Source organism: Manis pentadactyla, chromosome X, assembly GCF_030020395.1.
Source record: "Manis pentadactyla isolate mManPen7 chromosome X, mManPen7.hap1, whole genome shotgun sequence".
Lineage (NCBI taxonomy): Eukaryota > Metazoa > Chordata > Mammalia > Pholidota > Manidae > Manis > Manis pentadactyla.
The window spans coordinates 102,417,269-102,444,570 of NC_080038.1; the positions used below are offsets into that span (position 1 = coordinate 102,417,269).

The 27,302-nt window shown below is 34.0% G+C and overlaps 1 protein-coding gene across 3 annotated transcripts in view; it reads left to right on the forward strand.

Annotated features, from left to right (window-relative positions):
- The window catches only part of TBC1D8B (TBC1 domain family member 8B), a 68,769-nt gene that overhangs the window by 1,837 nt on the left and 39,630 nt on the right, over positions 1–27,302 (forward strand). For 2 of the 3 annotated variants that reach the window (XR_005032564.2, XM_036924990.2), the window contains exons 2-7: positions 11,259–11,369; positions 13,409–13,527; positions 14,038–14,263; positions 14,914–15,154; positions 20,797–21,004; positions 21,619–21,786. Coding sequence is in view for 2 of the 3 variants with exons in the window: in XM_036924990.2 (XP_036780885.2) it covers positions 11,259–11,369; positions 13,409–13,527; positions 14,038–14,263; positions 14,914–15,154; positions 20,797–21,004; positions 21,619–21,786 (1,073 nt within the window). In the remaining variant the exon portion in view is untranslated. The remainder of the gene's footprint in view (positions 1–11,258; positions 11,370–13,408; positions 13,528–14,037; positions 14,264–14,913; positions 15,155–20,796; positions 21,005–21,618; positions 21,787–27,302) is intronic. The other variant, XM_057495265.1, reaches the window with a different exon arrangement.

The following is a 27,302-nucleotide window of genomic DNA, read 5'->3' on the forward strand; positions in this document are numbered from 1 at the left end:
AAAACATGGTAACAAAACTTGCTTTGTTAAACTTGACGTTTTGTCATTTTCTGATTTTTTTAAATTGCAGGTGTTATTTTGCAGAGGAGTCTTTCTGTTTAAAAGATGCATATACTTTCCAGATTAAAAATTGAAAATCAATGTTCATGATTGCCCAGTGATATAATTCATCCTCTTGAGTCCGTTGAGAACAGGTCAATTATTTAAAATAGATCTTATAGCCTTGTGTTACAGCATATTTTAGTTTCCCAGAATTTTTCTGGTGCTCCTGCACACATTTACTGAGGAAGTATTATTTCACTTTGTACAACTGTTTCTGAAAAATATGTAAATCAGATTCTTGAGATCCAATCACCGTGATGTAGGATTAATTTTTTTTTTTACTTTTTGCAACTTTCCTTTAAATAATCACGTCTTGTTTTCTGTGTTTGGTTTATTATTTGACACTCTTTCTTAAAGCATGGGCCAATTGCACCAGTTTCTTATCTCTATCCCACCCACTACCAATTACTGTTCCCTGTATCTCTACAGTAAGAGATTTGTCTGAAGAAATAAACCAAGATTTCTACCACACGTGTATGTTGAGATCCGATATAGTCCCATTTTTGTGGTCAATTTATATCTCAGCATTAACTGTTTTACCTGGGGTATTGTCAAGGTGCTTGAAAATTCCACATGCGAGCTGTATGTTATGTAAATTAAACAAAATTGATGAGAAAGAAGCAAAGACATGTTTTTAAGGTTTGTTGGGTTCTTTCTGGTTGACAGCAAAAGTGTGTGTTGATTTTCAGAGCTGCTCAATTATTGTATTCTTACTTAAAACTGAAGCCAAAAGCTTTGCTGTGCTTTCCATAAATGGATTAGTTCTCACAGGAGCTTGACTGTATGCCAGCATAAGCTTGCCTTTGTCCACTTTTGTTTTCTGAAATCCAGTGTTATGTGCTACCCCTTTAAGAGATTTGTTTATACATTTTATTTAATGACGAAAAGGTAATAACTATTTAGAAATGTTAATAGTTGTACTTCCTTTAAGATTTCATTTATTTGCCATGTGATAATTAGCAGTAAATACCAGTAATGTAATTTAGCTGTGGACTTGGTGAAGTTAGTTGACTCTCTTTTTTTTTCTAATAATAGAATTGGAGCAAAAGGCAACCCTAAGATGGTTATAGCAGGAGACTATTTTGTAAGTTAAAATCTGAGGTCCTTGTCTAAATTTCTGAAGCACTTTCAGTGGATATCTAATACATTATGTCTCATTTGCCTAACTTTATCTTAATTGTCCTGGTTTACAGCTGGGTGGGATATCTTATGGAAATTTTTGTGATACCATAAAATTATTTTGCAGCTGAAGTGATTTTCTTCAATTTAGAGAAGTAATTCACCCTTCTAGAGTTTTGCAGTTACATTCATTATTCCTTGTTCCTCCTGGCTGATAAGGGTAATGACTTTTCTATGGCACCTAAATTTAGCACTTGGTTTAATGTAATTACAAATAGTTTATGCATATTTGCTTTATTAAGCATAGATCAGCAGTTTGCTCTGCTTGGCAGAGTGGAGCCACTATATGAGTGGAATTATGGGGTACATTCTATTACGCAGTCTAGTGTATGAGACCTAGGAAGACCTGACAATCTGGAAGCTTTAATTTGGATAGTTTGTTTTGAGTGTTTTAACTCTTGAATCCACATCTGAATAGTGTAAGCAGGACCTTGGGTGTTGGACTGATAATCTCCCTCAGTAGACCTGGTTTTTGTGATGTAGAACAAGATTAAGAAAAAAACCATAGTAAAATGGAAAAGTTTTAAATTCTGTTCCCTTATTTCCTCTTTCATCTTGGCACCATTATTTAGAAATTAAAACATCTGTAAAAACTAGAACATGATAATGTTTGAAATGAGCTGTCCATTTCAAAATGTTTTGTGGTATTTACATAAACTTATCAAATCTCTGTAAATGATTTGCCATAAACACATACATAAAAAACAATAAGGTAGCCTTTTTAAAAACTTCCTAATGACCATTCCTCAAAGACTTTTCTCTCCTTTTTCCTCACCCCGAAGTAAAGGAGCCCAACTCTGAAAATGTTCTCATTACATTTTTCTTAGCAAAATATCCCTGCATTCCATGCTCACAAAGGAACTGTCTGATAAAATTTTTAGTCTCCCAGTACTGCATTACTGGGACTGGGGTGCCCAAATGGTGGCCATGATATTTCATCTTAGGTAAGGAATACCAACCCTCCCCCCACACTCCTCTCAGGCACTATAAATTAATAAATATCATTTTGGCTTATTAAAGAGAAAAATCCCATAGGGCAGTCCCTAGGGAGGGCAATTTACATGTGTGCTCCCCTCCCACCCTCCCTCCCTGGAATGTTTTGATGCATGTGTGAAATCAATTTAAAAATTACTTTAATAAAGATCTCTGAATGAGAAAAGACAGCTTTGTAGTAGGTTTTGAGAAATGAAGGATGGTCGATGTCACAACTTTTTTTTTTTGGCAGTAGTGGAAGGATTATTGACTGCATACCTATTAAGCCTCAGTACTTTTTTTAGGCACTTGTTGATAACACTGTGCTTGCTCCTCTCTCTCTCTCTCTCTCTCTCTCTCTCTCTCTCTCTCTCTCTCTCTCTCTGTCTCTCTCTGTCTCCTCCTCCCCCCTGTGTGTGTGTGTGTCCCTTTCCCCTCCCCTGCTTACTGCTAGTGTCTTCCCTTAAGCATAGGCTAGAGATTACTACTCCAGTTCACCTTACACATCATCAGCCCTCAATCTTCAAGAATTAAGTTGAGGTAATAATGATATGGATTGTGTGCAGAGTTTTATTGTTGTTTAGATTTTGGAGATTTATAATTTAAGTAGGGAGCTAATATTTGCTATCAAGTATAGTTCATTCTAATGGAAAAAAAATAGACTAAAAAATGATGGCACTGTCTTTCATTTTCAAAACCTGACCTTTCTCAAAGAGATCTTTAAAGGTAGTTTTTTACTTGATTTCGTATGGATCAAAATGCTCCAGGGAGCGAACAGAGCAGTGTGATTTGCCCTTCCCGGGGGTTAACCTATGGGATTTTCTTTTTAGTAAGTCAACTGCAAGCCAGCATCCACCTATACGTGAGTACACCAAGACCAGCGATTCCACTCACCCCATTAAGTTTGCTGCCTTTATCTTCCCTGATTCTTTAATATTTTTGTGTCTCTATTCAGCTGTACTTGCTTAATAAAAGCTTTGTTTCCTCAGATGTAAGATGGGAACAAAACTTACCTTCTCTACCTTACAGCATTGTTATGTGAGTCAAATAAGCAACTATATGAACATTTGATATTCTTTTCTGTATTAATGGAGTAAGATTTAAGTGCCATTTTGTGTGCCTGAAGTCCAAAGGAATATCTATATTTGTACCATTTCTCTAATAATTACTTTTCCCATGGTATATATAGAAATTGGAGTAGTGACATTAAATATGTCCATTATGCAATGTTATCACTGCAAAACAGAACACTAATACTCATTCAAAAACTTTGGTAATAGTGATTATGCGTTTATGGTTTATAATCAGAATGATGTACAGTATTAGAATAAAATATCAAAACACCATTTCTTTTTTATCTACAATTGCCTAAAACCTAGAAGTTCTCAAGCAGTGTTTCTACAGATATAAGCATCACTTGCTGTCTTACTGAGTGCTGTGGAAGATTACATATAACTTGAGTTATCTTAGTTATATTTTTCAAAACACACCTGAAGGAGAAATAATGATTCAGCTGGTGAGAGACCATGCTATTGGTGGATAGTTGTGGAAGGACTATAGATAATATGGAAGGCTAATAATAAAATAAAGGGCACTATAATGTTTACCATGTAGCTGTACAGCTGTGACATGGACTTCTTATTACCTTTATGCTAGAAAATTTGCCCCATTTTCTACCTTTTGATGCTGCTATAAAAGCCTAAAAGGTAAGACTAAATCCTAAATGTGATAGTACAGGATATATTCAACAGATAATTACCAAGTCCCTTATAAAAACCACGCACTGTTTTAGGTGTTGGAGATCCAAAAATAGTGAGCAGAACAAAATCCTGTTCTCATGGGGGTAACATTTTAGTTGAAGGAGGCAAATAAATAATATGGCTGGTGGTGATAAGTAATATGAAGAAAAGTAAAAAGTAAGGTAGGTAGAGTGATAGAGGAGGGTGTGTTGGGGTGTAGATGAAGTCAGTCTGGAAAGGCCTCCTTAAAATGACCTGAGTAGAGACCAAAGGGACTAAAGTATATGAGCCAAGCAGATATTTGGGAGCAGAGTGAATATACATAATTCTTTCTAGAAATTCTGCTGTGAAGGGAAGCAGAGAAATCGGGTGGTAGCTGGCTATTGTCCTGGGTGTTAGGTATACAGTAGTGAAAAAAAAAACAAATAATTTGTACCCTCACAGTTTATAATATAGTGGGATAGACAGATAATAAACAAGTAAGCAAATATACAATTACTAGGGTACTCAATAATATCAGTCTGGTTTTAGTGACTTATATGTAGTCATGAATGAGGGGTATTTGAAACCCCCAAAGCAATTTTCCAAGGTCAGCTCTGGTATAAAGTATACTTATCAAGATGTCCTGTTAAATGCTACAAAGATTTCATAAAAGTAGTGATTAATAACAGTAGGTGGTATTCTGGTGGCAGAATTCCAGTGTGACATCTGTGGAGCATCTTGTCAAAAACTAGTTTGGATTGCTTTTGAATCAAATCAGCTATCTATGTGCACTAATAATATCTGGGATGTGGTTTGGTAGAGAGAAGTGGGGAGGACATTCTAAGTGGGAGGAATAATATGACAGTGCAAAAGCAAAAGATGGCAGTTGTTGGGAACACAGCAAGTATTCCAGATTCATTTATGAAAATATGAGACTGAAGCTATAGTGGCCTTAGCAACTAGAAAAGGTTCCTGAAGAGCAATGTCCTCATCTACAGAAAAGGAAAACATATGATGGAGAATTAAAACAACCTGAGAATTAAATTTTTGTTTTTTGTCTTCATTGTTCTTTCAGCTCTACCCTAGATGGTTTTGTTTTTTCTCCTTTACTTCAGTATAAAGAAGTGAATGTTAAAACCAGGGATAATCACATTTGTTAATTTTTTTTATCATTGCATTAGTTATCTTCTGTTTTAAACTGACCAAAATAACATCTAGATGTAGTTCTTCTAAATAATGTTTTTCAAGTATTGGATATGAGTTCTTTGATTTGCTGCCACGCTTCCTTGTTGCTTCGCACCTAGGAATTCAGGTGTTGCATTTTATTTAATTATTTGAGGGCTACTCTTTTTGTACATTGATGAGTAAGTCTTGAAATATAAGGAAGTGGTATAAATAGAGATGGTAACAATTCTCTTATTTCCCTATGTTTTAATTTTGGAAATGTACTGGGTTTGATTGATAATTCATATGTTCTTCTTTCCCACATGACATTATAATCTGCCATTTGTGGCATCAGTTACTTCCCCTAAAAAAAAAAGTCTAAATCCTTTAATGAACAAAGATTTCAGTTAAGGAAGGAAATGAGTGCTTACAAATATCCAGTTTTCAAGTAAATGTTGTTAGAAGAATGCAGGGAGAGGGAAAACAGGACAAAAGAAGAATTATTTTTATTATCTGTTTTCCAAAATTCTTAGTGTAAAGTTGGCAGTTTTCAAAATGCCAACTGTGGCTACTGGATTATTCTAAAATAAGCATTCACAGTCCTGTTTTAAGGACTTAGATCTGGTAGCTAAAGTAATAGAAAACTCACAACCTCTACTGAGAACACTACTTTCTCCTGTTTGAATGTATTTCCTACTGTTTGTGTTGGTAGTTTACTAATTAGTTTGTTCATTAACATTTAATGCAGTTGAGATTATAAAAAATTCAGTGAAGGTGTACTCGTTTGAGTTTGTAAACATGGCAACTTATGATAAGATATGGAATCCACAATAAAGTTCCAACAATAATTTTTAGGGCCAAAATTTATAGTTGAACATTTTATTACTTAGAATGGAAATAAATCTTGTTTGTAATTAGGAAGTTCATTTAAATGACTCTTCTGCCCCTAGAGCAGTGTTGCCTTACACAGGGCCCTCAATCTAGTTTACAGGCAGAAAGAGCCACTTGTCAAGCTAAAGTGGACTAAACTAGCACACTGATGAGTACCACCTTCAAGCTCTGGCAGTTTTAATGGCCTCCCCTCTACCACTCAGCCTTTCGTCCTACCTGTTCATCATTATCATTGGCCTAATACGAAAAAGAAATGTTTATCACATTTGCAGATGTCTGAAAATTGAAAGGGATGATTATTACCTAAGAGCAATTTTCTCAACACTGGCTGCATATTAGATTCAGCAAAGAATCTTTTAAAGCAAACTAAATTACCTGGGAGTATTTGTGGGTAAAATTATATGATGTATGGGATTTACTTTAAAATACTCTAGGAGGGATAAATGATGCAATTATTGAGTCAGGTGATGGGAACATAGAATTTTCAGTATTATTCTCTACTTTTTTATGTTTGAAAATTTTTGTAATGCAAAGTTAAGGAAAAAATAGAACGCCCAAGCCTTACCCTTATATAAATTAAATTAGAGTCTCTGGGCTTTAGTAGTTTCAAAACTTGAGCTTGAATAATTTCAAAAACTCTTCCAAATGATTCAGATTTGCAATTTGGGTCAAGAATCACTGTCATAGAAGATGAAATCAAGATTCAGAAATGTCTGGACAAGTTAGAATGCACAGGTGAAATCAATGAGAAAATCTAACATGGGTAAATGTAAATGACATTTAGGTTTTTAAAAACAACAGCTGTACAGGACAGAGACTACCCAGGTTGGTGCTTATATTTGTGAAGAAGATCAAAGTAGGTTACTTGGTCACAGTTTAGTGTAATATGATATAGTAGCTAAAAAAAAGCTAGTATGCTCTTAGACTGCATTAATACAACTATGGAGCCCATCATATAAAAAACCTGCATTTGTTCAGAACACATTTAGTATTCAGGTTTGATTGGCACATTTTATAAGAGACTTTGACAAATGTTATATAAAGAGAATGGTAGAATAAATAAGAGGACAATCTCTTACAACAGTTGGAAGAACTAGGTATGTTTTAAGCTAGGAGAAGAGAAGAATAAGCAAGGGGAGAAAAGATATGTACAATCATAATACTGACTCATGTTGATTAGAGTATGTTTTGGGTTGTCCCAAAGTTGGAAGGAAGTAGCATTTTATTTATCCTAAGAAAGACCTTCCTTTTTCTTTTTTTTTTTTAACTGTGTAAGAAATAGTTTTATTTTTCTATATTAAAGGTTAAAAATATGTTCATTGTAAAAATTTCAGAAAATACTTGTAAGTATAAAAAAGAAAATGGTCAGCCATCATCCCCCTGCCCAGAGATAACCACCATAAGCCAGTATCAACTACCTAATTTGTGGACCCCAGTGGAAAGTGAAAATGCAGGGCTCTTCTTCAAAAGTTAAGAATTTCAAGACCATGACAGCAGAGCATTAAACCAAGCAGAGGCCTTATGAGCATGGGGTCCTATGGACAGGTCACAAACCCATGAAGCCAGCCCTGACTATAACCTTTGGATATATATAAATCCTTTCATATTTTAGAAAGGACTTTCTAATTAATAGAAATTACTACCAATGCAGTAGGCTGCCTTGGGAGAAATAAACTCTCTGGAGTTAGTAAAAGCTAGGCTTTCTATCAGAAATACTGTTTACAGAGTAGATGAATGTGTTGAAGGTTAGACTTAATGGCTTTGTAGGAGATTTTCCATTTCTAAAGTCAATGGTGCTTTATCTCTGTCCAGCCAAAAAGAATTGGTTTATGAGCAATAATCATTATCTGCAAACTGCTTATTTTTTTAAAAATTAATGGAACTTTGCTCTTTTGTTATGTTGCTATACTATTTAATAAAAAGTATTTCACATCAATTTCAGTGAATTTAAGAAGTTTGGTGTTACTTTTGTATGGCAGGATGCTACCAAAATCCCATAAATCTGTATCAAGGTCTAGAACATTGGTACCTTACTCAGTTAAAGACATTCAAAAGATTATTTGAAGTTCTTGATATATTTAAATCTCTTGTTCTGTCATGCAGCTGACAGACAGTATTTATTCTCTTCCCAATTTACTGTAACTATAGAACTTCCCATTGTTTAGGCTGATTGATGAGCTTGGATTTTCAAACAGTCAGATGATAAACCTCTGTGTATGTGGAACAAGCAACCCAACATTATCTGCTTCTCTTCTTGTGCTTTTAGAACCCAGATATTGGCACATATTAATTCCTGAATGACTTGCAGGGATGTGCTGAGGATTGTAGCTTAATGAGCTGGAAGAGTTCCCCAAGTGACTGGAAATGTATTCTAGTACTAACTTCCAAATTATGTGTTGCATAGTTTTACAATAACTGCTTGATTTAATGCACTTACAAAAACTAAACAATTTCCTCTCTACACAGTGTAGGGCATTTATAATCTTGCAAACATTTCTGCTGCAAAAAAATGACCTTTCTTGCCAGTGATTTTAACCACTTTGTCCTCGATCTTAAAACTTTCAATCAGAGAACTAATTGTTACTATTACTCAAGAATGATTATCTGTGGCTTTTCCTTTCCTCTCTGCTTTTGCACATATCCATACTCCCACTGTAAACTTTCAGCGAAACCGAACTTTTCCTTACCTCTTTGTTCTTTCTAACCTGTTCTTCTAATACTACTTTTTCTAGTGTGTATAAAAAGGAAATAAGATTTGAGTTAGCTTTATTCAAAATGTGGTAAGGGTGAAATTAATGATTTTTCCTTGACAAATTTAAAAATACTTTCTTGAAACCTTTTTTAAAATTTAAATTATTGGAAGGCAAATCTAGCTGCTAAAACAGTACTGTGTTTAATGAGTGATTTTATTTGAAGTTACAATTCCTTTAGTTAGACAAATTTGTCAAGTTATTATATGTATATATACACAGACATTCATACACTTGATTCTGTTTTTCAACATGAAGAGTTACCTCTTTTGGTTGTCTTTGACTACCACTCTTCTATCTTTCTTTTGAGTATTTTCACTTTCCTGTCTTCAAGCTGAGAACATTCTCCTTTTTTCCATTTCCTGAATAATTTAAATCGCAAGCTCTGAAGAGATAATCTGTATATGTATGTTTAGCTTCCACTTTTCTTTATTTATTTTTGAGCAACTCCCACTTTATCTTTGATCTCTTAGCCAAATCTCCAGTTTCTCCTAGTCACTTCACACTGAAAATGACGGAATTATTTTTCCTTTTATCTCCATACCCTCCAGTAATTCCCTCATTATTAGTTGAAATATTACTTCCTGTGTCTTTCCTTCTCATTCACATTCTTCCTTCTCCAGTACCCCCCTCTTTCATATTTGTCTGAATTTTCTTATTTCTGTTTCTTAAACAAAGCCTTCAATTCCTATTATAAGGTTTTTTTCATATCAGATAACTTATTTTCTCTATAATCTGCATGTTTTCATTCCCAAAGTCTTTCTCACTTCTTTACCCCCACTATCAAAACTCTGTCACGTTGCTAATTGATATTATGCTGTATCTGTGAGCCCCGTTTTTACTCTTTACCTATTCCTCCATATACTCTCCCACTCTTCCTTTAATATGAGCCAAATTTCTCTTTATCTCCTTGTTCTATCTCCTACTCTTCTAATTTGCCACCCTCTGTGCTTATAATAACTTCCTACCTCACATCTGCCAACCTACCTATATTCTCATTCAAAGCTTGCTTGAAATCTTAATTCCTTTTAAGTGGGTAAAGATAGGAAAATAGCTAAAAGTCTGCTTTATAACTGATTTAATTTTCTCTCAAAATTCTGTATGCTAAATTAAAGAGAAATGTCTCATAAAACAAAACCAATGCTCAACCAACCAATCGAAGCTTCCAGAAAAGAAAGGTAGATTTATATATATTTCAGCCCCCTCTTTGATTGTTAAATCAGTTTTGTTCATTTTGTGCCCACCAATGTATTGAAAGTTAAAGATACAAACCCAAAGGTAGAAGACAATGGTTATTGTCCTCAGAAAGCTAATAATCTAGATAAGAAGAAGAGATCAATATACATGAAGCACTTAGAAAGTAGTTGTAATAACTAGCCTAATAGTATGCTAGGCTGTGTTGTGTAGACTTTAAGTGCTTTAAGTAATCAGAGGAAATGGAAGGCGTTATTGCTTGGGGTTGCTGCTGAAGATTTCACAGGGGAAGTGGGTCTTGAGGAAAATGTAGAATGTGGATTAGTTGGACTGGGATAGAAGGCTTGCATTAGCCTTTCTAGGTAAAAAAAAAAAAAAAAAAGGAATGTTTAGCAAAGACCCTAAGAGAGAAATTCATTGGTTGTTTAAGAAAACAGCAAATTTTGTTCCAGGGAGAAATAGGAAATGTAGTCAGGTAATTCAGTAGGAACTAATTGAGCAAAAGCATTGAATTACAAATTGAGGGACTAAGAATTATGTTTTAAAAAGAAAACCCCTTTACCTGAGTATTTTAATCAAGGTTTTAAAGTCCAAAATTTTATTTAATAATGGTATTAGCTAATATTGAGTGTTTTACTATGTGCTGAACATTCTTCTAAGTGTTTTACATGTAATAATAACTCATTTCATCTTTACAACAACCCTTTGTGGTAGGTTTTATTTTATCCCCCTTATTTTACAAATGAGGGGGATAAAAAGGTACTACTGGCTTAAGTTGACACAAGTAAGTGACAGGGCCAGGATTCAAACCTGCACAGTCTCTGGTACCAGAATCTATATTCTTACCTGCTATATACACAACCTTGTAAAAGAGGTATATAAGTGCTCCAAATATATTGTGAGATTTGGGCAATTAACCTTGACTTATTCTTTTATTGAAAGATAATTTTCTCAAGCATTACTCACATCAGAACATCTCTTAATCCAGAATGTATTTTTCTTTATGAAAAATCTCTGAGGAAACTTCGGGCTAGAATTTTTTTTTGAATTCATTAGTTGCTTGCTGCACTGATGGACAGCGACTGCATTGGGGTATGGGTTGGGACTTGATAATAAGGGTAAATGTAGTAACCACATTGTTTTTTCATGTGAAACCTTCATAAGAGTGTATATCAATCATACCTTAATAAAAAATTTTTAAAAATTCATTAGTTGTTTGTCATATGAAGTGATACTTATTTTCTCTTGTAAAATCCTTATTTCATCAGTCTCTCTATTACAACAGGGCTTATCGTTGGAACTCTTGATTCAGTCTTAGACTCCACTGCTAAAGTAGCTCCATTTCGCATCTTACACCAGACACCAGATTCTCAGGTTTACCTGTCAGTTGCATGTGGTGAGTAAGGTTTTGAAAACCTATAATTCAAACAAATAAGGATACTGATAAATATTATATTCATTAATACTCCCCATTTAGAAAAAGTGAAATGTGCACCTACTTTGAAAGAATGGCAAGACATCTAATTGTTTAAGGATTACAGATGATTACAATTTGTAAAAAGTCCATTACTGTGAGGGACCTGAAGCGTATGTTCCAGCAGTGCTGATTCAGAGCAAATTTTGGTCAAAATCTATATGCTATATGACTACATTCTCCATTTACTTATCCTGCTTCACCCAACTGCTGGGAAGATGAGAACTTACCCATAAAATACTTTGTTTCATTTCTAATAAACTCAGATGAGGAGAATAAGCCCAGAACTTAAAGTTTGTCCCCTAAGAAAGTATAAGCCTGAAAAATTCAACCCTTTTTAGTTACATACCTACATTCTCACAAAAGTTCAATCCTTGAACTGTGAGTGGATGTCTTATAGGTAATGCTAAGTATTCATTCATGCTGGGGTAAATCAGCTGTTTCCACATATATATATATTGTGGGCAGAAAAGGAATAAGGATAATTCTTCCTAATAAAGCAACTAAAAAAAACCCCACAATGACAGTTTATTACTTCTTTTATTGATGCCATTGTAATATTGGTCTAAATTAGAGTCCCAGATTTCTGGCCTTTTTAATGTTGAAAGACTGCCTTTTTCTCTTTCTTCTTCCCCTCTCTTCTCAAGTCGATATACTTCAACAACAACAACAACAAAACCTTGTGAATTTCTCGATAGTTCATATGTGTGAACATGCAGCATACAATTAAAATTTTAAGATATGTGGCTTGTTTTTTGCATTTTCTTGTAAATATTAGTGTTGCTGGTGAATGTTTTCTCCTGGTTCTATTAAATGGAATGCCACGTTTAAGCTAAAACTGCTGGTGTCAAAAGACATCTGTAACCGCAATTTTAAATCAGTCAGTAGAAATTATTTAGAAAGAAAAAATGTTATTTCTACTTTAAAAAATAGGGGAGGATGACTATATAACTTACTCACCCAAAAATATAGTAATTACCTACTAATGAAGCTTCATTATACCTAAAGGACCAAAACAAAGGCCTTAAAATTTCCCTATGGCTTTTATTTGTGGTTCATCAAAGAAAGTTATTACATGTGGTATGGTGACTTTAGTAACATAATTCTAACTGAATTGTAGGAAATAGGCAATTTTGCACATCCAATAAGTTTTTTAATGTGTCACTCTCCATATAACTTAAAACATACTAAGAAGTCAAGGTATTTCTTTTGAATCAATGTGTAAAACCCACAATGCTGGGGAGATCATAAAGGTATGTGGTTTATGGGGGAGATTGATAATGAAATGTTCTTCAAGCCAAAGCAACCCAGAACTAACTTTAATATTTAATCTGACCCTCAACAAGCCACCTAATACTGATTCAGTTGGTACATGGATTTAACCTTGGTACAGGGTTTGTAACCTCTTTCATGAAATTTAAGTTGATAGACCTTTAAATGAAAGGGGTGATTCTGAGCAAAGGCTTCAGACTTTCTGAGGTTAGTAGAGCTGCCACAGTTGAAATCCACATTTATACAGTGTGCATAAGATTGCCGCATGCATGCTGTTTTTAGTCACACAAATTATAGGCACAGTACTGACAGTATTGTTTGAAGACCAAGGATTCAATTGCATATATTTACGTTCTGGCATTCTGTATATTCTCCTAAAAGATACTGGTTACTGCAGATATGAGTACTGGCATCTTGTTTTCAGAATTTTATATCTTTTCTCATGAATTGTATTGATTTTTCTCCCTTTCCATTAAAATTTTATTCTATTTATAATGAAAAATAGTGTTCATGTCCATATATAGTGAAGAAGTAGAGAATAAATGTGATACCTTTATTACTTTATGATCATCATTTTTGAAAATGAGGAAATATAATTTTATTTGTTTTTAAACTAAGCTTCAAAATATTGGAGCAGTTTTGCTGTGGAGTTTCTCTTGAGTCTATTATTTTATTCTCTTATTAATCAGGAGCCAACAGAGAAGAAATAACCAAACATTGGGATTGGTTGGAACAAAATATCATGAAGACTTTATCTGTGTTTGATTCAAATGAAGATATTACTAATTTTGTCCAAGGAAAGATAAGAGTAAGTGGCATGGATATATTTTATAAAAAGAATACTAAAATCTTTGACCATTTTATTGAGGATGAAAGGCTGCATGGAAGGTCATTCATTGTTTTACTGCCACCTTTCAGGATTGTCAGAAGCACACATGAATGTCAGAATCAGTGCTAAAGAAAATTGTAAAGTCATTGGTTAGTCCTTGGTGCCCTTGTGTGTGCTCTTTGGGATATATTCATTTCAGTATCTCTTGAGTTTAGAATTTGTATGAACTCTTCAACCCAATTGAAGGAATATTTCACACCTGTATTTGTGGTAGCAACTTGTGAGGCATTAGAAAATGCCTAATTACAAAATTAAAGAAAATCTGCTCACCTATGTCCGAAGAGAAGTATGTATGTGCACACACGTGCATATAATAGATGTACCTGTGTAGATGTACACAGTTGTATTCAATAAACTGTTTAAAGAGATGAAATAAATTTTTGTTGGTAGGTAATGATTAATTTTAAGAAAATATTTTCTCTCCTTTAGGGATTAATTGCTGAGGAGGGAAAACATTCTTTTGCAAAAGAAGATGATCCTGAGAAATTCCGAGAAGCCCTATTGAAATTTGAAAAATGTTTTGGTTTACCAGAGCAGGAGAAGTTAGTGACTTATTACTCATGCAGTTATTGGAAAGGACGGGTTCCTTGTCAGGGCTGGCTCTATCTTAGCACCAACTTTCTGAGCTTCTATTCTTTTTTGTTGGGATCAGAAAGTAAGTTGTTTCTGTTACCATGACTTTGAACTTGTGCTGACTGACCTATCAACTCTGTAATGTTAGGTTGTACATAAAATAATAGGACTGATATTAAGGGTAATTAATGTGTACATTAAAAAGTTCCCTTCACTAAAGAAAGAATTCCTTTTAAGACTGGTTGCTTAACATAGGAACCATTAGATGTGTGTATCGAATTCCTTGCATATTGTAGGAAGTGAATGAATGTTAAATGACAATGGTGATTTGGCATTTAACTCCTTTCTTTCCCTTGTTCTAAACTATCTACTTTCTTCAGCCCATGGTATAACATACAATGAAAATATAGCAGCTGTAGTACACAGCTACAGAGAAGAATCAAACAGCACACACAAATAACTTTTACATCAGTGGTTACATAGTTATGTAAAGTAACATTTAAATACCAGAATCATTTTTTAAATTCTTTCAGGTTATATCTGTTCCTAGAATTATCAATTATTGTATGTGCATGGTTATGCTTCAAAATTTTAACTAATCTTGAATTCTAAAGTATTTTAGTTGCTCATCGCATTTTTAAGTGGCTAATTATTGTTTCAAAACACCTGATTGATAAACCCTAATCAGTACTGAGAAATCTAATTATATCTGCTTATAACCCTTATTTGCAGTAAAACTCATTATCTCCTGGGATGCAGTCTCAAAACTTGAAAAGACTTCAAATGTTATACTAACAGAGAGTATTCATGTGTGTTCCCAAGGGGAGAATCACTACTTTTCAATGTTTTTGCATATTAACCAAACATACCTTCTCATGGAACAGCTGGCAAACTATGCTATAAAGAGACTTTTTGATAAGGAGACATTTGATAATGACCCAATCCTTGAAGATCCTCTACAGATCACCAAAAGGTATTCAAAACTGAATTAATACTTACTTTTTAAAGTATCGTTTGACCGAAGAATGGTAGTGTTGATAGGCATTAAAAAGTTAACCTGTTCTATGATAGTTTTCCTTTGGAGTTAATATCAATGTGGTTTTTTTTTAATTCATTCATATGTTTTTCACAAATAGTGTCCTCTCTTGTGAAATTCAATCCTAAGAATAGAAGTAAGTTAAGCTTGTAAATTATTTCTTGAGATCCCAGTGTGATTTGCCCTGCAGTGCTTTTGAAATGTAGAGATTTTTGTTGGGGTGGTTAGTCTAATTCTAAATTTCTGTATGAATAGTCTGGATAGTTTCAAGTCTGAAATTGTTAAATGTATTATTTATCTTTAAACAATCTATAAACAGAGTCTTTTTTTATGAAGAGGCAAGTTAGTGGAGCATGGTCTTTAGCATGAGAATATAGTAATCCTTGGACAAGTCATAATCTCTCAGGACCTCAGTTTCCTCCTCTGTCATTTCTACTTCGGGGGCACTTGTGAGGAATAAAAAATGTAGCATATGAAAGTGCTTTGTAAAATACAAAGCACTAGATAAATGTTAATCATTTTTAGTGCCTGCATCAAAAATATCTTTGATAGCTGTTTGCCACTATATTCCATTTGCTGAAACTGAACAGAGCCCTTTCATGCTGTTCAACACTCAGAACAGTTACCTGAAATGAGAATGACAAAGGGGAGGGAGAGAGGAGAGGATGCAGAAATAGCTAGTGGAAGCAGCTTGTGGCAAGGAGAGTAAGGGTATAGACTGTATGGGAAAGTGTAAGAGGAACCTAAGCTGCAGTTCTATGAGCAGACCAGAACAAGTGACCTAGAGGGTTGTATGATTACACATAGCCCTAAATGGGTGCAGTTGTCCTTGCTGATTCCTCAACCATTCCTAAAATCTATATACATAAGGATACCTTTGTGAGCCTGCCTGCTTGTCTGGAAAATAGATCAACAAGGTGAATTTTTTACACCTTATTACCAAAATTAGGTCCCAGTATGCATGGTTTATATATAGGACTTTATGAGGATTAAGAATCCTGTTTGTACATAGTTCTGGAGGTCCTCACCACAGCAATTAGACAGCACAAAGAAATAAAGGACATCCAGATGGGTAAGGAAGAGGTTAAACTGTCACTGTTTGCAGATGACATGATATTGTACATAAAAACCCCTAAAGAATCCACTCCAAAACTACTAGAACTAATATCTGAATTCAGCAGGATTACAAAAGCAATACACAGAAATCTGTTGCATTTCTATACACTAACAATGAACTAGCAGAAAGAGAAATCAGGAAAACAATTCCATTCACAATTGCATCAAAAAGAATACAATACCTAGGAATAAACCTAACCAAGGAAGTGAAAGACCTATATCCTGAAAACTACAAGACAATCATGAGAGAAATTAAAGAAGATACCAATAAATGGAAACACATCCCGTGCTCATGGATAGGAAGAATTAATATTGTTAAAATGGCCATCCTACATAAAGCAATCTACAGATTCAGTGCAATCCCTATCAAAATACTGACAGCATTCTTCAATGAACTAGAGAAAATCATTCTAAAATTCATATGAAACCACAAAAGACCTCGAATAACCAAAGCAATCCTGAGAAGGAAGAATAAAGCTGGGGGAATTACACTCCCCAACTTCAAGCTCTACTACAAAGCCACAGTAATCAAGACAATTTGGTACTGGGACAAGAACAGAACAATAGACCAATGGAACAGACTAGAGAGCCCAGATATAAACCCAACCATATATGATCAATTAATATACGATAAAGGAGCCATGGACATACAATGGGGAAATGACAGCCTCTTCAACAGATGGTATTAGCAAAACTGGACAGCTACATGCAAGAGAATGAAACTGGATTATTGTTTAACCCCGTACACAAAAGTAAACTCAAAATGGATCAAAGACCTGAATGTAATTCATGAAACCATAAAACTCTTAGAAGACAACATAGGCAAAAATCTCCTGAATATGAACATGAGCAACTTCTTCCTGAACGCATCTCCCAGAGCAAGGCAAACAAAAGCAAAAATGAACACATGGGACAACATCAAACTAAAAAGCTTCTGTACGGCAAAGGACACCATCAACAGAACAAAAAGACATCCTACAGTATGGGAGAATATATTTTTAAATGACATATCCAACAAGGAGTTAACATCCAAAATATATAAAAACTCACATGCTTCAACACCCAAAAAGCAAATAACCCTATTAAAAGATGGGCAGAGGATATGAAGAGACAGTTCTCCAAAGAAGAAATTCAGATGGCCAACAGACACATGAAAAGATGCTCCACATCACTAATCATGAGGGAAATGCAAATTAAAACCACAATGAGATATCACCTCACACCAGTAAGGATGGCCAGCATCAAAAAGGCTAAGAACAACAAATGCTGTCAAGGATGTGAAGAAAAGGGAACCCTCCTACACTGCCTGTGGGAATGTAAGCTAGTTCAACCATTGTGGAAAGCAATATGGAGGTTCCTCAAAAAACTAAAAATAGAAATACCATTTGACCCGTGAATCCTACTCTTTAGAATTTGCCCAAAGAATACAAGTTGTCAGATTCAAAAAGACATATGCACCCCTATGTTTATCGCAGCACTATTTACAGTAGCCAAGATATGGAAGCAACCTAAGTGTCCATCAGTAGATGAATGGGTAAAGAAGATGTGGTATATATACATGATGGAGTACTATTCAGCCATAAGAAAGAAACAAATCCTACCATTTGTAACAACATGGATGGAGCTGGAGGACATTATGCTCAGTGAAATAATCCAGGCAGAGAAAGACAAGTGCCAAATGATTTCCCTCATTTGTGGAGTATAACAATGAAGCAAACTGAAGGAACAAAACAGCAGCAGACTCAGACTCCACGAAGGGACTAGTGGTTACCAAAGGGGAGGGGTGTGGGAGGGTGGGTGGGCAGGGAGGGAGAAGGGGATTAAGGGGTATTATGTTTAGTACACATGCTGTGAGAGGAAAACAGGGTAGCACAGAGAAGGCAAACAGTGAATTTGTGGCATCTTACTACACTGATGGACAGTGACTGCAATGGGGTATGGGTGGGGAATTGATAATATGGGTAAATTGTAGTAACCACATTGTTTTTTCATGTGAAACCTTCATAAGAGTGTATATCAATAATACCTTAGTAAAAGACTTTAAAAAATATGTATATATATAAACAAACAAGCAAATAAATAAGATAAATAAATAAATAAATACAAATAAGAAAGGAAAAAAATTCTGTTTGTATCATAGTTCTGAGTTTGTTTTTGTACTGACCTTGATTTGCCACCATAAACATAAACTTTTTAGCCATTTAATTTCCCTTAAAATATCCTCTAAAAGGCTCTCTGTGAATGAGTTACTTATTACCAAGTATGTATTTAAATGAGATATTGAAAATCTATTTTTGTCCATGTGCATTTTTAAGACAGCCTGTATCTAAATCCTTTGATCCTAGTAAAAAATGCAATAGCTTATTTAGAGTTAGTCCCCAAATTACTATTTTCTAAAAGGGCATATTTTCATTGCTTCAGCTTATTGTTTCTACAAATATGTATTCTATAATTTATAAATAATACAGAAGCATAATAACAATAGTTAAGTTCAGTGTATATCTTTCTAGGTTTTTTAATGCATGAATTAAAAATATTTTCAAAAAACATGAATGGAACTAAGCATCACGTATTATTGTACAATCTGCTTTTCTCTCCTTTAAAATAATATATCATGAGTTCTCCAAAGAAGAAATTCAGATGGCCAACAGACACATGAAAAGATGTTCCTCATTGCTAGTCATCAGAGAAATGCAAATTAAAACCAGAATGAGATATCACCTCACACCAGTAAGGGTCACCACCATCCAAAAGACAAACAACAACAAATGTTGGTGAGGTTGTGGAGAAAGGGGAACCCTCCTACACTGCTGGTGGGAATGTAAATTAGTTCAACCATTGTGGAAAGCAGTATGGAGGATCCTCAAAAAGCTCAAAATAGAAATACCATTTGACCCAGGAATTCTACTTCTAGGAGTTTACCCTAAGAATGCAGCAGCCCAGTTTGGAAAAGACATAAGCACCCTTATGTTTATCGCAGCACTATTTACAATAGCCAAGAAATGGAAGCAACCAAAGTGTCCATCAGTAGATGAATGGATAAAGAAGATGTGGTACATATACACAATGGAATGTTATTCAGCCATAAGAAATCCTACCATTTGCAACAACATGAATGGAGCTAGAGGGTATTATGCTCAGTGAAATAAGCCAGGCAGAGAAAGACAAGTACCAAATGATTTCACTCATGTGGAATATAAGAACAAAGGAAAAACTGAAGGAACAAAACAGAAGCAGAATCACAGAACCCAAGAATGGACTAACAGTTACCAAAGGGAAGGGAACTGAGGAGGATGGGTGGGAAGGGACGGAGAAGGAGGGGTGGGGAAATAAAGGGGGCCTTACGATTAGCATGTATAATGTGGTGGGGGCATGGGGAGGGCTGTGCAACACAGAGAAGACAAGTGATTTTACAGCATCTTACTACACTGACGGACAGTGACTAATGGAGTATGTGGGGGGAACTTGGTGAAGGGGGGAGTCTAGTAAACATACTGTTCCTCATGTAATTGTAGATTAATGATACCAAAAATATATATATATATATATATATATATATATATATATATATCATGAACATCCTTTCATTCATATAGACCTTATCCTTTTAAATAATAGTGGAATAACCTACCAAATTACAATTTTGTGAGGTAAAAATTTATGTGGTTTGCTGTTCATATGCATCAGAATTACTTTGAAAGACATTATATGCCACATATTCAAATAGTATATGCTAGAAGGGTGACTTTAGTTTCAACTTGGTTGGCTTTGAGTTAAAACTTGCATATTTACTTGCTACCCCATATGGCATCGCTGCTTAGCACAAGTGTTTAGTGTTTCTAGAGAAATTGTACTATTTTAAGTGATTGTTTTTTATTTATATATTTATGTATCAATAACAAGTCATCTGCATTTATTGATACCTATCCTGTGCCCAGTACTGTGCAATCATTGCTTTACCTTGCCTCTACTTTGGATTTCTTTGAAATATTCATTAAAAATTTTGCTTAATTTGAATAATAACTTTTTTGCACTATTCTTCCCATCTAAATTTTGATGCCATAAATTTTCATGATTTGTTTGAACTGGGTATTTTGATTTTCTGATGACTAGATAAGAAAATATTGTTTGCCAAGATCAGTTTTAGCCATATTCACATATTATGAATATAGAGCAATATTATAATAATCTTCCAGCAAATCATGCCTTTAACAGATGGTATGAAGAGCAATGTCATCTCTTTTGTGCATTATAATCTAGTAATAGGACAAAACTGGAAAAAAGAACAAACAAAATGAATTTATTAGGAGTCAGTGTGTTTCTTCCATTTCATAATTTGTTGAAGAACATAGCATGTAGTGTTTAATCTTCCTGCTTTACAGTCCATATAGATCAATCATTGTAAGCATGCATATAGTTCAGAAGTCACCATTGGAGCCTCCCCTCTTTTTTCTTTCCTACAGAGGTCTGGAAAATCGAGCCCACAGTGAGCAGTTTAATGCTTTTTTTAGGCTGCCCAAAGAAGAGACTTTGAAAGAAGTACATGAGTGTTTCTTATGGGTACCATTCAGCCACTTCAATACTCTTGGAAAAATGTGCATCTCAGAAAACTATATCTGCTTTGCTAGCCAAGATGGCAATCTATGTAATGTAATCATTCCACTGCGAGAGGTAATATAAATTTGGTTTTTGGTTTGAGAAATCTGTCATTCACAGAGTAAAATGTCCTTTAATTCTGTAAATTATTAAAAACTCAGTATGTAACATCTTTTCATTTAAAAATAACCATTGTTTAAGTTCAGCATTATTTTTTCAGGATAAGAGCCTTATTAGCTTTTATTGAAAGTGAAAACAGACAAAAATTAAAAATTTATAAGCAAGATAAGGGTTTAGGATAACTTAAAATGGAGCATGATCACTCAGACATTTATGACATGAATACCAAACCTCAGACTATTACATCTGGTATATACAGTAAGAAAGAATAGGATTGATAACTTTTGTGTAAGTCAGAAATAAAATCTCAGCATTGTAACACTGAAATCTTACATTTCTATTATCATTTAAAAGATACATGTTTATTAAACCTTTTCCTTGAGAAGTAAAGTAACTTGCACTGAGGTCGTTTGTATTAGTAGTACAGTGAGTACCCAAAGTCTGTTTCTTAATAAATCATTCCATAGACCAAAACTTTAGCCACAAAGTAAGCTAAACACATTGTGTCTGAAGGTGTCACAGCAACAAGGGAAAATGTGATTCTTTTATAAATTGTTTGCACCCTTCAGGTCTTAGCGGTAGACAAGACAAATGATTCCAGCAAACCTGTCATCATTAGCATCAGAGGAAAAACAGCTTTTCGCTTCAGTGAAGTTAAAGACTTCGAGCAACTGGTGGCAAAACTGAGGCTCAAGTGTGGGGCAGTTTCAACTCAATATCATGATATTAGCACTGAGGTAATTATATAGCGATCAAATCATTTTGAAAAAAACATTTGTGTTTTGTATGGTCCATTCCTTCAAAAGGAATTCATAGTAACTTATCTCTTCCTACTTAGGTTCTTTTTTTTAAAGATTAAAAACAAAGAAATTATATTCTCTAAATCACATCATAAAAAGAAGTAAGAATTAAGGACTTCGTCTTTTTTAGGAACTCATACTTTAAAAAAATTATCACTTAATCTTTCTTAACTATATTTGCTGCTTATCACATGTATATACCTTATGCTTTCACATAACATGGCTTTTGACAACTCAAGCTATATTTGAGAATTCAAAAAGGCCTTGGAAAACACTCTCCTCTTAATGCTGTAGAGAGACAGCAATTTTAAGTACATCTTTTATTTAATATTGATTAAGTCAGCCTTATTTACATAATCTAGCCTCAAGCAAAGTAGTGGCATATGCATTTACTAGTAAAATATAAGAGAAGGCAAATATTCTTGGCAAAGGGTGGTTAACAGCCGGATTTTGATGTTTAATGTGTCTTTCATAGAAATGTGTAGTTTCAATTCGAATTCATTTTCAGTGCTTAGGAAGTCCATGTTTTAGTCGATTGATAAAACTTATCACATTATAACAATATTTTAATTAAAATTGAATAAAAAAATCAACATTGGCTTTACAGGTTTTATTTATTTTCCTTGGATCGGATCACAGAGACTTTTACCTCTCATTCCAGAATAGAGACTGCAAAATTAGGTCAAGTCAATTATAATGCAGTATTGGTAAGACTAACTTTCCTTTTGATAATAGAAAAGCACTATGAAACCATGTAATATACCTCAGTTCCAGACACAGAACCTTCATGTTGGCCATCAAGAGTTTTCATGCCCCAACTTTCTAATCTTTCATTCTCTTCAAGTATGTGCCAAGGATATTTCTTAGTTTGATATGAGGAAACAAGTAAAATCTGATTTAATCTTGGTTGTTTCTCTACTAATGCTCCTATATTCTTGTTTATATCACTATTTTTCCTGTCCTGTTTCATTTCAGACTTGGTCAGTGTGTTAGACTTAATGCTCTACTTATTTTCCCTTCTCCTTTAATTTACCTGTGTCTCTTAAACCTGAAGAACTGGAATGTTTTCCCTGAAAACTCTTAGATGCCTCTAGTAGCGGGTGTGATCAGTTGTCAAGAATTTTGTTTCAAAATGAGTTTACTATCTTTTCAGATGTATGTCAAAGAGTCCCAAGGTTTTCTAGTTTGTTTTACCCTTTATTAGAGGTTTTAATAATGAAAAGTAGAAAACAATAGTATACTGGTTTGCTTGCATATTTATTTTCTTTAATTGTTACAACATTCTATTTTCACTTAATTATTATCTTAGCAATGATGAAGAATATTGATTTGTTTTAGCATTATCCATATATATATCTAGCTTTAATGATAGTACATTTTAAAAGTTAGTAGAGAGAAGATTTTTTAAATAAGAGCTAGTTACATTTGATTTCTGAATGACAGGAATTGTAGCTACATTATTCTATAGCTACACCTAGAGCACTAAAAGAAGAAGGAAAAATCATATTCTATGATTTTACCAAATCTGGTAAATTTTGCACAGACAATAAGACTTTTCAATCTAAATCTCAAAAAGAAGTCTAAATCAACAAATCTAAATATGAATACAGGAAGAGCTTTAGGAAATGTTTCCTGTGAGTACATAAAGAATGTTATATAAAGGACATATGCTCCCAGAAGTAATTGGGATTGTGCATTAATAGTAGATCTGTCCAAATTTTTAAATGTGTCCATTAAAATTAACATTTTATTAAGTTATGTTAAAACCTGGGTATGTGCACAGGTTTTGAAAAATTATAGTAAGTGCTTAGGAAACACATTAATCTTTTTATTGACACATATACTCAAGAAATATTACTAGATATGGTAATTTTTCAAAACTACCAAATGAAAGAAAAATGGGCCCTTTTAGCTTAGTTTGAAGCAAAGCAACAGAAGAGGAGAAAGTACTGCTGAAGGTCCCTTACTTAATGCTTTGGAACTGCATTATAAGTGGATCATAGGAACTATGAAAGTCAAGAAGAGGTACAAATTGAGCTATTCCTTAAAGTATTTAGAAGGGCAAATATCTTCTATAGATTGTCAAAGCATATATAAACATTTGTTTCATTAGTTCTCATAACTATCACTATCCTAACTCTCTAAATTTCTTAATTAGAAGTAATGGGTTCCTAATCCTACACAATAATGCAGATAAGAATAATAGTTTAACCCACACAACTGGTTTTTGTTTGCTTTAATAAGGATAAAGTAATGTTTCCTGTGATCATAATATAAATTAGACATAGATGTTTTAGCTGTGGGGTGTAGATTTATTTCTGTTAGGAAACCACAAATTTTATTGAAAATAAAATTAGTACTAATTTTAAATTACAGACTATGAACAGGAGCCTGTTTTAACATAAGCTTCTGATATTTAGGTGAGCCATTTCTTTGCATTTTTGGTTGTAATTTTTGGTTTTACAGGTCAACTCTGATGAGTTTATGAGGTATTACCAATTTTAATCTAGTATTTTGTAGAAAAGTTTAACACATAAAGAAATAATAATCTTCACCCTGCCTTTCCTTCACTATTAGAAGCCATATGCTATTTCTAATGCCAGAGGCAGATACCAAAAACCAAACCAGTCTAAGAATACCTGTTAGAGAGTCCACAATCTGTGTTGCTTCCTCATGTGATGGGATTTTGCTCAGACACTATATGCCTGATGAGTATCAAATGTATTCCTGTTACAAGTGAGTTTGTTTTTATGCCAGCACTATACTGTTTTGATTACTATAGCTTTGTAGAATTGTTTGAAATCAGGAAGTATGATGCCTCTGACATTGTTCTTCTTTCTCAGGATTACTTTTCTGGTTTCATACAAATTTTAGGATTTTGTTTCTATTTCTGTGAAAAATTCTGTTATATGTCAAATACAAATTACAAATGATATTTTTAATTAAGAGAACAAATAGATGTCTGACACAAATGTTTAGGGTACAGTTCACTGTATTTGACTTCTTGGCTATTATGATACTTAAAAAAAATAGATGACAAGTAGGACTAAACAAGCAAGCCCATAATAACCAAAACCAAAACCAAAACCAAACCAAACCCATCTTATTTCAACCATGGAAATAAATATTCCCATATGTGAATCCCAGAAAATGTATATTCAGCTATTAAGCTAGTAAATTATAAATTGATTTATCTTATAGGAAGGTGAAAGTATAGAGAGAAGTATCTCTAGCCAGAATTACTCAGCATCTCAAAATATGTAGACAAGAAGAAAACAACAGAGGAGCATTGCAGTAATGCACAGTGCTAGGACACAATGTTGCTGTTTGCAGAGAGGATGTTTGCCAGCTCATGTACACCCTCAAAGCCATAATGGAATAACACCATTGTTGTCAATTGCTTGAAAAGTTTCTGCACTCAGTCCTTCAGCCCATATTGGTTGAGAGAGGGGGAGGTCAGTTCTCACTGATTATTTCTCACTTCACTTCCATATTTGCACTGTCACTTCCATTCAGGGTAATGATGTGTGCTGTTATTTGCCCAGATAGTCCCAGGAGTTTTGAGACCACAACAGGCAGTTTCTTTGAAGAGTCCAAAAAGCAAACATTTAAAAATCTCCAAATATCAATTTCTCATTCTATAAAAAATCAGTTATCTAGTAAAAAATGAACTTATTTCAGATTAATAAACAAGTACAGAATAATGATGAAAAAGTATCCATGTGGTCAAATGAATGACAAAGGGATCTAGAGTTTTTTTAGTGAAGATCTTTTTATATCATAATAGCCAAGAAGTCAAATACAGTGAACCGTACCCTAAACATTTGTGTCAGACATCTATTTGTTCTCTTAATTAAAAATATCATTTGTAATTTGTATTTGACATATAACAGTTTTTTATAGCCATTTATCTATGCTTCATGGGAAAATGTACCAAACAGCATTTTCAGTTTATTTTTCTAAATAAATGTGTTGTTTTTTTAAAAAAAATCCCATTGGAATTTTGATAAGGATTGCCTTGAATTTATTAGGTGGTTTGAGATAGTATGGACTTTTGAACAATATTCTTTCAATCCATGAGCACAAAATACCATCCATTTATTTGTGTCTTCAGTTTCTTTCATCAGTGTTTTACAATTTTTGGTGTACAGATCTTTCACATCCTTGGTTTAATTTATAAATAAGTATTGCATTGTTTTTGGTGCTAATGTAATGAGATTGTTTCCTCTATTTCTTTTTTTTAGATAGTTCACTGTTAGTGTATAAAAGCACCATTGATTTTGTATCCTGAAACTTTACTAAATTTGTTGATTAGTTCTAACAGTTTTTTAGTAGAGTCTTTAGGGTTTTTTGTATACAAGGTCATGTCATCAGCAGAGAATTGTACTTCTTCCTTCCTGATTTGGACTCATTTTATTTCCTTATTTTGACTGATGGCTCTACTAGGACTTCTAGTATTATGTTGAATAGAAGTGATGAGAGCAGGTGCCCTTATCTTGTTCCTGATCTTAGAGGGACATCTTTCTCCATGTTTTATGATGTTAGCTGTGGGCTTGTCATAGATGGCCTTTATTATATTGAGGTACATTCTCTCTATACCCACTTTGTTAAACCATCCTTGCCTCCCAGGGATATATCCCATTTGATCGTGGTGTATGATCCTTTTAATGTGCTGTTGAATTCAGTTTGCTAATATTTTGTTGAGAATTTTAGCATCTGTATTTATCAGGGATTTTGGCCAGTAGTTTTCTTGTAGTACCCTTATCTGGCTTGGGTGTTAGGGGCATGCTGGCCTTGTAAAGTGATTTGGAAGCATTGCCATCTGCTTCAGTTTTTTTGGAAGAGTTTGGGAAAGACTGGCATTAATTCTTCTTTAGATGTTTGGCAGAATTCACGTATGAAGCCATCTGGTTCAGGGATTTTCTTTGTTGGGAGGTTTTGGATTACAGATTTAATTTCCTTACATGTTACTGTTATGTTCAAATTTTCTGTTTCTTTATGATTCAGTCTTGGTAGGTTATATGTCTCTAAGAATTTGTCCATTTTTCTGTGTTGTCCAATTTGTTGACATAAAGTCATTCATAGAAGTCTCTATGATTTTTTGTATTTCTGTGGTACCAATTATACTCTCTTCTAATTTTATTTATTTGAGTCCTCTCTCTTTTCTTGGTAAATTCTGTGAAAAGTTTGTCGATTTTGTCTTTTAAAAAAACCAACTCTCAGTTTTGTTGATGGTTCACTTCTTTTTATTGCTGAACAACATTGCATAATCTGGATATACCATGGTGTTTATCCATTCACCTACTGAAGGTCATCTTGGTTGTTTCTAATTTTTGGCAATTATGAATAAAGCTGCCGTAAACGTTCCTGTGCAGGATTTTGTGTAGACATACGTTTTCAGCTCATGTGGATACATGCCTCAGAGCACAATTGCTGAATAGTGTGGTAAGACT